Source organism: Mytilus californianus, unplaced genomic scaffold, assembly GCF_021869535.1.
Source record: "Mytilus californianus isolate M0D057914Y unplaced genomic scaffold, xbMytCali1.0.p SCAF_7, whole genome shotgun sequence".
Classification (NCBI taxonomy): Eukaryota; Metazoa; Mollusca; class Bivalvia; order Mytilida; family Mytilidae; genus Mytilus; species Mytilus californianus.
In genome coordinates, this window is record NW_026262723.1 from 45,480,509 (window position 1) to 45,492,651 (window position 12,143).

General features: G+C 32.0%; 1 protein-coding gene across 4 annotated transcripts; it reads right to left on the reverse strand.

The window, feature by feature from the left end:
• Positions 1 to 1,041: 1,041 nt before the first annotated feature.
• Positions 1,042 to 8,976, reverse strand: LOC127709132 (BTB/POZ domain-containing protein 6-like). Of its 4 annotated transcripts, XM_052214494.1 has the most exons (5): positions 8,809 to 8,976; positions 6,613 to 6,749; positions 6,252 to 6,284; positions 3,657 to 3,919; positions 1,042 to 2,268 (listed from the first exon to the last, which is right to left on the reverse strand). In XM_052214494.1, the coding sequence occupies exons 4-5, from the start codon at positions 3,899 to 3,901 to the stop codon at positions 1,242 to 1,244; spliced, it is 1,272 nt and encodes a 423-aa protein (XP_052070454.1). In that variant the 5' UTR covers positions 3,902 to 3,919; positions 6,252 to 6,284; positions 6,613 to 6,749; positions 8,809 to 8,976; the 3' UTR covers positions 1,042 to 1,241. The 4 variants fall into 4 exon arrangements, with proteins under 4 accessions (XP_052070454.1, XP_052070452.1, XP_052070453.1 ...); XM_052214492.1 differs by lacking the exon at positions 6,252 to 6,284; XM_052214493.1 differs by lacking the exons at positions 6,252 to 6,284; positions 8,809 to 8,976 and adding an exon at positions 8,553 to 8,797.
• Between the last annotated feature and the right edge of the window lie 3,167 nt (positions 8,977 to 12,143).

Genomic DNA, 12,143 nt, shown 5'->3' on the forward strand with positions numbered 1-12,143 from the left:
TACTTTTCTTGGTCTGTTTGATCTCATGTTACAGGTTAAAAAAATAAGTGAATCATCGATTTTACCTGTATAAGAATGATTTTTTGTGTAAATCGAATCAGTCAACGAAATGGTTCACCTTTGTTTCACTTTCAATGTTGACAGTTTTATCCTTTTATTGGCTGAACACAACTTATACATGCATAACCAATCTCTAGCTAATAGGTTAAATTGAAGGTCACATGAATACGGATTCAATGAGGTCGAATTATTCACTTGCAAGTGAATAATTCATCAGCTATGTTTCTTAGCTTATTTTGACAAATTTGAACTAAACTGGCTGCTAAAAGCGAATTATTATTTCACTATTTCACTTTTATTAATGATTGAACAAAAAAAAAATCATATTTTTTTTCTCGTAGGTAATGCCCCTTTAAAACCGTTGTTAGAAGTAAATGCCTTAGGCCTCATTGTTACGCTCCTGTGGTAAGATTATACTTGTTTCTCGGTAATAATGCATGTCAGGTCAACACTATTTGAATTGAGATTTTTTTTTAGTATTTCATCTTGACGGAAGGTTTAATCAAAGAATGGTACGGTATATTGTTATTTGTCGTAGATAAAACAATATGTCCGGTTGAAGGTGATTGAGTTCTATTCAGTTGAATCCATAATTATAGGATTACTTGTAAAAAATATTGTCTCCCCCTTTTCATGGAACCTGACTATAAAGGAACATAAAGGCACGTCTAGCCAATTGAGAGAATAGACTGTAGTTGACACGCTGTTTGATAATTGTTTAGCATCATACTCTTGTAGATAGGTTTTGTACCGGAGAAATTCAAAATATTTATTTCCAAAGAATTTCAAGCATGTACCGCGCTTTTGTGTGAGATTCTTAGTATTGCCCAATCTAATTTTCCGTGTAGTTTCAGTTTGTGGCTTGTTTGTCTTTTCGACTAATTTCTTTTGGCCATTGTGGGGTCTGTCTTTTTTTCGACCTATGCATTTTGACTGTTCTTTGCATTTTCTTGTTTTAAAAAAAAGCCAGTGAGAATAAAGTATCAACAGTAATCTTACTTTAATTCTTTTCAACTGTGTGCATTATATTCGAATACTGTTATAAAATTTTTATCAACCGTTTGTCTACTTTCGTTCAAAATAAAAACAAATTGCAAAATAGCAACAAACATGCAGTCAATATAATTTTTTTTATACTGTGTTAATGTTCATCCTTTGTTGTCATACGCCTGCCATGCAGTTTATTCAAGTTGCCTTCCGACGATGATCCCAGGTATTTGTCCGCTTGTTTCATTGGTACCATTCAAAGAGGATACACCAAACGAAAACGTTACTGACAAATCATCTTCCATTATCCGTGTTGCGTAATTTTTCCCTGTGAATGTTTTAGGTCCTTTCATAGACAATTGTATCGTATATCGTACGTTTTTAGTAAGTTTGACTGGGTCCAGAAACATAATTTCATAAATTTCTTGACCTTCTTTTGACGTTAAAGATGTGGTTGTTGTTGTCAAAACTGTAAAGAACTGAATGATTTTAACTGTTATATCATGATCACCCTTATAATCTTTTGACCCAAACACAATAATTCCTAAAAGTAACCCGTCAAAATCCGTAGAAAACTCTATTGAATCAACTGAACCATCTAGGGTCCAACTCTGCTGACCTTCATTTACAATGCATCTATAAAATTTCACCGGATTTGGGAGACGTAATTTTGATCGGAAATTTTCAATAGTTATACCATCAAAAGATTGAAATACTCGTATTATTTCATCTGACGACAATATACGACGAGTTGATACATGATGTGTGAAGTACTTGCGATCCATTAACGGAAAGCGTATATCATACAGAATATCTCCTAATGATTCTCGTATATGTCCGTCCGTCAACGGCATATCTTTGTCTCCACACTTATTTTCACCCCATTTTACAACTTGTTCGAATATGAAGTCTTCCTTGCATTTTAAACTATCCGATTCAATAACGAGTTTAAGACATTCGGTAGAAAGAGATGACAAACTTTCAGATACCAAACATTGTTTTCCATGACGATGAATGTATTGCAAGGCTTTGTGTTTCAATTCTTCAAGGTGAAAGTCATTGGCCGTTTGTAATACAACACAAGCGTGATCTTCATCTATGAGTGTTGATAAAAATTGACTACATTCACTTTTGACACTTTGTAACATATATTTTTCAGCTCCATACAATAAACCTTTCACATTTGATGTATTTACTTCTATCTGGTCAGTGTACATAAACCTGACAAACATATAAAGAAATAATTAATATTTATTTACAAATGTTTTGTAATTTATTTTGTAAATCGAAAATAAAATTCGTTGTTCGGCTGGGTTTTCGTTTTTCTCCTATTTTGAGTCGGCAACCCCGCTTGGATTTTCAGATGCAAAGCTATAATTAAAGGCGACGGAACAAGCCGATGAGTTAATATATGCAGCTGTCCCCATCTTTCTTTTCAATCTAAGGATGAGTTAATACATGATGCTGTCCCCATCTTCCTTTTCAATCAAAAATTTATAATAGTTGGCTAAACAACTAGTTGACAACTTCTACGGCATTTGGTATCTGGTGGAGAGCTCAGTTGTCTCATTTACAATCATACCACTTCTTATTTCCATATTTAGATACTGTGTTATTGTATTCTTACCTTAACGTTCCCCATATTTTCTACAGAGTTACCGTTGCAACAACTTTGTTGGTTTGTCAGAATACATTTGACAAACAAAAAGCAATTCCTGTACCTCAACAAATATGATAATTGAGCTATCTTAATTTTTCCGAAGCTTAAAACGCCTACAGTATGAAGACATAGATAGATATAAGAAGATGTGGTATGAGTGCCAATGAGACAACTCTCCATGTATTCTTCTATTTTGTGTTCAATCTTTTCTTTTGTGTTTGTGTTTGTTCTCAGCAGTGGCTCGCTAATATGATTTCAGAATTAGGTCGATTCCAATTAACTTCAGGTTTTGCAAAAAAAAAATCACTGTGTATCATTAAACCGTGAATTCGAAAGTACAACGGCCGATATTAAAGTGTAAGAACGCATAATTTCGTAAAGTGATCAGCAAATAAAATACTTTATACTCACTAAGTTACTACAAGCATTATAATTATAAGTAAGTATTGTTTCACTTGTACATTTTGTTGTCATCTGTAATACGAATATAGTGTTAAGTGCTTTTTCATTTATTGATTTATGTATGTGGTTCTGTAAACCTTTCATTCATACAATGATATGTAAATTTACAATCTAATTAAACTATAGAACTCGAATTTCGTTATACGAGCGTATGTTGTATAACGAAATCCGAGTTCTTTATTTTTAATTAGATTGGTAAATTTATTCTATGCGAGATGAAAAGAGAATGGTTCAGTACTGGTTGTTTTCTTTTATCATTTACACATTTTGATTTTGATGGCATACATACTTGATGAAAATCTCTGATAAATCAAATCATAACTTGTTCAGACTTGGCGAATTAGAGCTAGACTTTTATATATGGCCTCTTTTCTATTGCTGAAGACGGAATATTGTTTCGAATCAATATGCATTATTTTTTCTGTATTTAAGGTTGTTTTTTGTGTCGATTAGCATATACTTATCGTCTCCTTTTATTCATATTTACCTCACGAGTTGTGTGAATATTTCATTATCAAGATCGGGAATGGTTATTTCTCCCTTTTCAGCCATTGGTCCTTCAAACATACTGTAGAAGACAGGACTAGTGCTGGCGAGCATGCATCTATGAGCTTTGAATATCTTCTTGTCAGTTCCGACATAGAACGTGACATCACACATCAGTTGCAGGTTTAACATGTGAAGCATTCTCTCGGGTAGTGATCTACCATTTTGCCAGTCTCTTGACTCCATTGTTTTACCACGATTATACTGGAAATTTGAAAAAGATAAATAATATGACTTGGAAATAGTTAAATTCAAACTTGATATATATTTATAATTCTGGTTTAATGAGTTATCTGGTGATTTCATAAACATGCAAAACACTAATTCAAATAAGGCAATTTAGAGCTTAAAAGTATGGACTCATGTCTGTTACTGAACCTGGTCTTTTGATTCGAATCAAGATGTCTTTTCTGTTTAACGTGCTTGTAGGTTACTGTATCAAATTCAGCTTTTTTTATATAATGTATTCTTCGGATCTTTATGTCAACTGATGACCGGGCTCAATCAAGAAGTTGACCAATTAATCAATACAACCCTGCAATTATCCCCGTTCTTCATTATCTATGGTCAGGAAATGTTCCCAAATCTCTGTCGATCACTTACGTTTTCATCTCAATTACTTATGAAAATGCCATGCTTTCTTGTGTATGCATAAACTTTCCAATATTTTCCATTGTCAAATATTACTTTCATCATTGAAATGATAGATTAAGTACACGGGTAAACTATTATATAATAATAACTTTATTAAGCACAAATTACACCCATAAGAGGGCCAAAGGCATAACAATTACATGTATGAACAACAATATAGTGATGACATTCACATCAAAATAAAACAAAATATTAACATAACAAAAGACCTCAAGTGCCCCCTGTCCTCAGTTCCATAGACTGTTTGATAAAGGAGCCTAAATATTCCACTTGCTGACTAGTAGTTGGATTTAGAATATATTCATTTTGTTATCAGAAAAATCTTTGTATTGTATTTTTAAATCGTTAAAAAAGATATGTCTTAAATCATTATTTATTTTACATAATAAAAAGAAATGGGATTCATCATCCATAACTTTGCATTTATTACAAAGTCTTTGAGGGCGTGGGCTATTTTTATATCTTCCACTTTCAATAGCGATTGAATGATCACTGATTCTAAATTTGCATATAAGTTTTCTTGTATCAAGGTTAGGGTATGTCAAATAAAATTCTTGTTTATATTCAGTTTTTATATGCTTAAAAAAAGAAGAAATGTTATTTAGGCCAAGAGAGGATATCTTATTGTCATATATTTCTTAATATCTTTGCTGAAGTTCATTTTTATAGTTTTGTTTACTAAGATTCTTACAGGCTATGCATTTGTTTTTAGTTTCATCTTTGGGTTTGCTAAAAAATTGAAAACAACACGTTTAATAATTTCATGCGTCCGAAGCGCTTTTCTGGATTTACCTTCATCAGGAACGCTCAATGCCAAACATTTGAAATCCGAGGGATGTATAAGTACCGAAACAGTTGAAGAGCTATATAACAAAAATACATAAAACAAATAGCCAAATTCATCTAAGGTCAACTTTGCCTGAGGGAGTTAATATAATTTACATATGAGTACCATGAGTATATATCTTGATCATGAAGTGACTCTGAGAGAGAGTAACAATATTTAAGTAAAACAGATGAGTTTTCACTCAAAAGTTGGTCTTCATACAAAAGTGACTGCGTGGCAATGAAACAATAAATGGGGAATCTTCCTAATTCAGATCTAGAGGCAATGTTACTGGCACATTTCTTTATTCCAAGTGTAAATATACAAAACTTATTGTGATTTTTTTTCAGGGGGACTCTTATCTATAAAATTGAGTTTATCCAAAGGAGAATTATTTTTTCTGGCTCTAGTTATTGCATTATACTACTAGTATGATCTGTACACATCCATAAAACCAAATTTCACAATTATATGTAAGAATATGACGAACCAAAGAATCAAATAAATGAACAGATAAATGCTGGCAATTGGTTCAGACCTTGCACTTGTATAGCTTTTGATCGAGTACATAACTTTAAGAGCTTTTTTTGGAAAGTGCTTCAGCAGATGACAATACGTTTCCATTTTGTGAGAGCAAGTTGCCTAAGAACTTAAACTCATTTACTGATTCTAAAATAGTGTGCTTGTAATTAAATATTGTATTTTGGGTCTTTTTATGACGACGACCAACAACCATAGTCTTAGTCGTTTTACAATTAACAATGAGTTGCCATTTATCACAGTAAGAAGAAAATTTATAGAATTTTTCCTGAAGACCTTCTTTTGACTCTGACATTATCAATAAATCATCTGCAAACATTAAACTTCCAATATCAGAATTTTCTAAAGTTAGCGGTTGACAATCATTTCCTGAGAATAACTTTGGAACATCATTTATATATATGTTAAAAAGGGTAGGGCTTAAAGTATCCCCTTGCATAACGCCTCGGTTTATATCAAAGTAGTCAGTAAAACAATTCTTAATTTTCAGTGCTGACATTGTCTTAGAATACATACATTTAATCATATTAATCATCTTCTTGCCGACTCCTGAAAAATAAAGCTTTACGCCACACAGAATCAAAAGCTTTGCACAAGTCAGTGGAGTATATACATTGTCTCTTACCAAGATGTATGTATTTATTTATTAAAGTTTTTAGTACAAACAAACTGTCAGTTGTCCTCATTTTAGGTCGAAAACCAAATTGAAATTTACTGAATTTGTCTTCCATATAATATAGATAAAGTGGTCAATGCTGACTTGTCATACCCAAATGATTAAAACAAAAATCATAAATGTGATTTAAATCGGAATTGTTATGAGGATTAGTGTGTCTGCTAAGAATTGAATGTACAATATAAGAAAATCATTACTTACTTTAAACAAAGGAATCACATATAAACACAAATATCGACTAAACCAATGGTTTTGTACACCTTAAGTTGTGTGTACATGCGAGTGATATCGATCGTTTCCTTGACAATCAATAGTTGAGGTTAATTATTAGTCAGCATCTGAAACAACACGAGGAATCGTTGTCGATTTACTTCTTTGCGTCTGATTATCACAAAAAATTATATATATACCATTTAAATAACAAGAGAAACAATTAATTGTAGATCCATAAATTCATACAATGTACGTAAAAAAAGTCTACAAAATCATCTTTTTGGTTTAAATTACCGTTTTTTGAAAACCTGTCCACAGGATTTTGTTTAAAAATGATATGTTATTGCTATACACGTTACTGTTTTAATGAATACATTTGGTTTATCTCTCTAGTATGCCTCTCACCACAAGGATTCACTTAGGGCAGGCATATTATGATTAATTCTCTGTTGAGCGTCACTATATTGTGGCACACATTGAAGCAAATATCATTGAAAATATACATATATGAAACAACTCTGTTAACTGGGCAAAACATATAATATTACATGTTTCCAATATTTTTCTCGTTAGAGATTGCGTTTTTTTAAATATGAGATATTCCATGTTTAGTTTTTATTTTTTATTTTCATGAATCGTGCACGGTGCTTTTGTTTTAGATACTTTTTTCGGTAAAATTTGATGAACACTTATAACATATTTCAAAACATGATGTAAAACTTTGTGTTTGAGTTACTCAATTTTTCCAAATTTTCTCGATTAGCGGAAAAAAACAAATCACAGCTACCAAAAGCATAATACCTAATGACTACATGAATAATTTTGTGTATGTCCTTTTATTCAATTAAATATGTTATTGGAAAGAGATTCAGAACCATGCATAGAGGAGTGATCCAAATACAGATTTATTTAACAGTTACATCTTATACAAATAAAATAACTGTAAAAGCAATTGTTATTAGTTTACATATGGTATAAAAAAATGGTAAAAGATTCCTTATTATGACTGATACATTTACCATATATACTGTGTGTGTACTATTATAATACATTTATTCATAATTTTTATGAATATGATTTTGAAATGTTTTAGTCCAGCTATTGGGATAAAAAATGGGGAGAGTTGAGATCCAAACGAACTAGTTTAAGTCCTCCACGTCCAAAGCCAGCCTCGTCAGTATTTTGTCTTGTGTCGTGTCTAAATGTTTCGTGTTGTTTGGAAATGTTTGTGTTGATCAGGTGATAGCTGATCTTTTATATTTTGCATGTTTTTAATGTTTACCAATATATTTAGACTCGGAACAATTAAGAGCGTGCCATTTTGTATAGATACCTGTCTATTGTTGAAGACTATATGTTGCCTGACTTAATGTCAATTTGAGTGGTCGGGTTGCTTCATTGATGTATACCCCACATCAAATGCTGTACTTTCCGATATATACAATAAAAGTAATAAATAGTGATAGACTATCTTATACAATGCCCTAAGTATATTTCTGTATTCAGAATTTTTCAAATATTTTTCAAGGCGCATTTTTTGCCAATTTCTCACAAGAAGAATATAATTTTAAGCTTCATCAACAAATTTATCAAATCAATAAAAAAAATGTTAACGGGCATTTCTCATGCGTGTTTGCTTAATAGATAAAAACATCACAAGAAGCTATGTGTTATAAAATTAATTCCTTATTAAAATACAATCACACATCGACGGTCAATTCATCTACGATAATATTAAGAAAACGTTTTGACCAACTTATCATAATTTTTTGTATATATATCCATGTTGTAGAAGTCTTGCGCCGTTTCTGCATAATCCGTATCTGTGTGTAATCTAAATGGTGCACTCAATGAAAAGGACCCAAGGAAACGTTGAATATCTGATTCACATCAAACAAATAAAAATAGCTAATTTTATTGTAGTTTACCTTTATGAACATGCTGTTATCCTGTTCCTTGTCGCATTGATGAGGAAGTCAAACTTTTCTGTCTTTATATCGTTATTATGTACTATTTAGACAAAGACCATCGCCGTAGACGGGAAAATATTTGCAATGTAGTTAGTTATTAAATGGCGAAAATGTACCTAAGTTTTATTTATCCTAGTATTTGAATATTCCACATTACAACATCATAATTTTCAGCATTAATTATTTCCTTACAGCAAACATTATAGAAACTTACCTTTACTTAGGTAAAAGTTATATATAGATAGATATATATGGAGCCTTCCTGTTCAGTGTTTGTATATTGTTCCAGGTAGATATACATGTATATAATATATACAAATACAAACAAATTCACATGACCAACACGTTGGCAGTTAAATATATAAAGGACGACAAAAGGGGTTTTAAAATTAGTCGTTATATCACACATGAAGTCAATTCAAGCGTCATATTACTTTATACTGAATTGAGTTACTGTTCTTTGAACTCTTTCTAACAACGTTTCAGTTGATCTATTCCGTGTGTACTTGAGTATAATTGTTGTAAACTGCGAATTCTTAATATTGTTCCTCTGTCGTGGTTCCAGAAGTTTGAATGTTAATTGGGTAAATGTCAGTTGCCAAGTAACTTTCTTTAAACTTTGACTGTTGATTGGTCCGTTAAGGGTAAAGGTGGTTGAATTTTCTTTTTTTAAGCTGTGAAAATGAGAAATTTTAACAAATGCAACGAAAAACTAATCGTATGAGGTAAAAATCGGGAGACGTCCGTTTGCGCAAAAAAATGCGTCCTTTTGCGCCACAACTCATTTGCGGAAATGCTACGTTTGCGTCACTATTTTTGAGGATTCTTTTCGGATTGACTATTCATTTTCATCTGTTGCTACGCACGCTTAGTTTTATTCCGCGGTTTGCGAACAAAAATTTATTTGCTCTTGTGCACACGATTGGTTGGTCATTGATTACTGCATTTTGTGTTGCAGAATTTCCGTTTTCATCCTGTCGTATACAAGGTTATTTATTTTCATCTCTAACCATCCTGCCCAAGCCCTCACCCAAGAAAAAATCAAATGGTCGTCGCCTAATCTCTACGGCTGAGTTTTCCTCATTCTCGTATAGTTCTGATGCTTTCCAACGGCAAAATCATTTTACGCCACCATGCCTGACCAAGGTGAAAAATATATGCCTTGGTGATAATGTCTTGGAAACCCTCTTTAACGTCAATATGCATGCTTTCTTCAAGATCAATATGCACAGTAGTAAAATTCATTCTGAGATTATATCTTTTACAACATTCTTGAAGCAAAGAAAACATTTTCCGGTAACAATCTCCTGCATGATTTAGCATGCAGAAGTTATCACACCAGTGGTATGCAATATTCATTCCTGAATCCTTGTATTGAAAAAAATACTTGAAATACTTTTAATTTTTATTGTTATGTATGATTAATTTGTGCATAGGCAAATTGGAGCCAATTAATTCTGTTAATTGGCAAAATTGATACCTTCAACAAATTATATTTGGCGCAAATGAAACATCTAAAAAAAGACAATTGGCGCAAAAGGACTGCTGCCCATAACACGCGCAATAATCATCAGCAGTTCAGGCACCCCCTTTACCAACAGTTACTGAAGCCAAATAAATACAACATTGAAAAGCATCACCCCAGAATTGACACGAACAAAACAGCAAAAACTAATATTAAACCGTTTGCTAATTTAAATCCTAATTTAATTGAATATGTGAAATTACAGTACTCATAGGAATACACAAGTAATCAGCATCGTAAATCTGTATTATATTTCAATTGATAAAAGATCTGCATATTTTGTCATATTAGGCGAAGCATGCCATCAGCTATAACTGTTATTCCAATTGGTACAACGTGTAATTGTGTCTCTCTTTTCACGAGAAGGCCCGACGAAATACATCTCTCTAAATATTCTAGATTATTTTTAATATACCACAAAAAGGCTCATCCAAAACAACTTCGAAAGTGATCGTTGTTCTTTTTTTAGACCTCGAGATATGTTTCATAAGTTTCTATGTTCATATCAAACTGTCTGGGGCGAGTTTCTATTTCCTGTCTCAGTTAGTTTAAACATATTTTATTGTTCAGAATCTAAACAAATGGATGAGACAGCTTGGTGGAAACTTTTACAACAAGGATATAGCAAATTGGTTATAAATTTTACTTATTGTTTTCCACAATTAAAGAGGTTTATCATGAGAGTGCGACTTGCAGGAATGCCAATAAAAGCTCATTTTCGAATGTAATAAAAGCTCATTTTCACACCTAGATTGTTACGGAATATTATTTAAAAAATTAATTTAGAAACTGTATTTTCAAAACTTTCTCTTCGGCTAAATTATCTGATAATAATAACCTCTTTGGTCCTCTTATTAAGCCAAGTTTGCCCTATATGCAGGAATATCAAACTATGAAAGAATTAAAAAAAAAAAAAAACTAAAGTCTTGGACTAAGAATATTTCAAGCAACTTTTATTCAGAATTACTGGAAAAATGAATATGATAAACTGTAACAGTTTCTTTTTAAAAGTATCAAAGTCAAACAAGACCAAGAATTCTATCTTAGATACCCAAATTTTGAAACTAGACGTTTATTTACAAAAATACGAATAAATGACCATGATTTTCTTATAGAAAAGGGCAGAGATATCTTACTGTTTACCTCGAAATCACGTGTCTAACCTGTAACGCCATAGAGGATGAAAACCATTCTTTTTCTTATTATGTCAAAATAACAAAAATATACGTATGAATCTTTTTAATGACATTGCTATAGATAATCCTATCTTTTCAAATAAGTCCGATACTGAAAAACTACTGGTCGCCGTGCGGCCTTCAACAAAACAATTTCCCCCAAACCGTGTAGTCAGCTATAAACGGCCCAAACATGGAAAATTTGAAAAAATTTAAACAAGAAAACTAATGGCCTTATTCATAACAATACAATTTACAAAAAAAAAAAACAATATGACAGTCATGAACCAACCACAAACACGGTGAAATTGTAAAATTCAGTTAAATAATGGCTTAACTCATTGGATCGATACGAAGCATAAAAACAATAGACACAAAGCACCGATATATAAGTAATTGGAATGAGTGTCGTAATATCATCTACGACTCACTTCGTGCTTACTGTTTGAAATGGATAAAACGGGAAAAAGCTGACAAAAAATCTGTGGACTCTTTTTTTAATTCAGTAATGAAGATAGTTGATATACGCAGACAACATTTTAAATGACATTTTACTCTAAACAACAACCATAAAAATCCTATTTCTCGTATCAAACATAAACTAGAGAACTAGCCAAGGAATTTGCTATTGTCCCGGCTGATAAAGCTAATAATATTATAGTTTGACGTAAATTTTACATTGAGGTTCTGCAAAAGGAAATCACCAATTCACCAACATTCCAACTGACTTCATTTTCAGAAAACGATATGTAACAAACATAAACTATTAGCTACTTCTTTACAAGCAGAACCAAATACAATGAAAGTCCCTTGTTGACTATGTACTGGCTTCCGAAGCTACACAAATCA

What these genes read in the sequence shown, in the direction of transcription:
- LOC127709132 (XM_052214495.1), bottom strand. Translation starts at nt 3,901, where the DNA reads ATGGAGTCAAGAGACTGGCAAAATGGTAGATCACTACCCGAGAGAATG. An exon ending in ATATTCACACAACTCGTGAG is followed by an intron (nt 2,269 to 3,656) that starts GTAAATATGAAT and finishes TATGTTTGTCAG; the next exon opens with GTTTATGTACACTGACCAGA.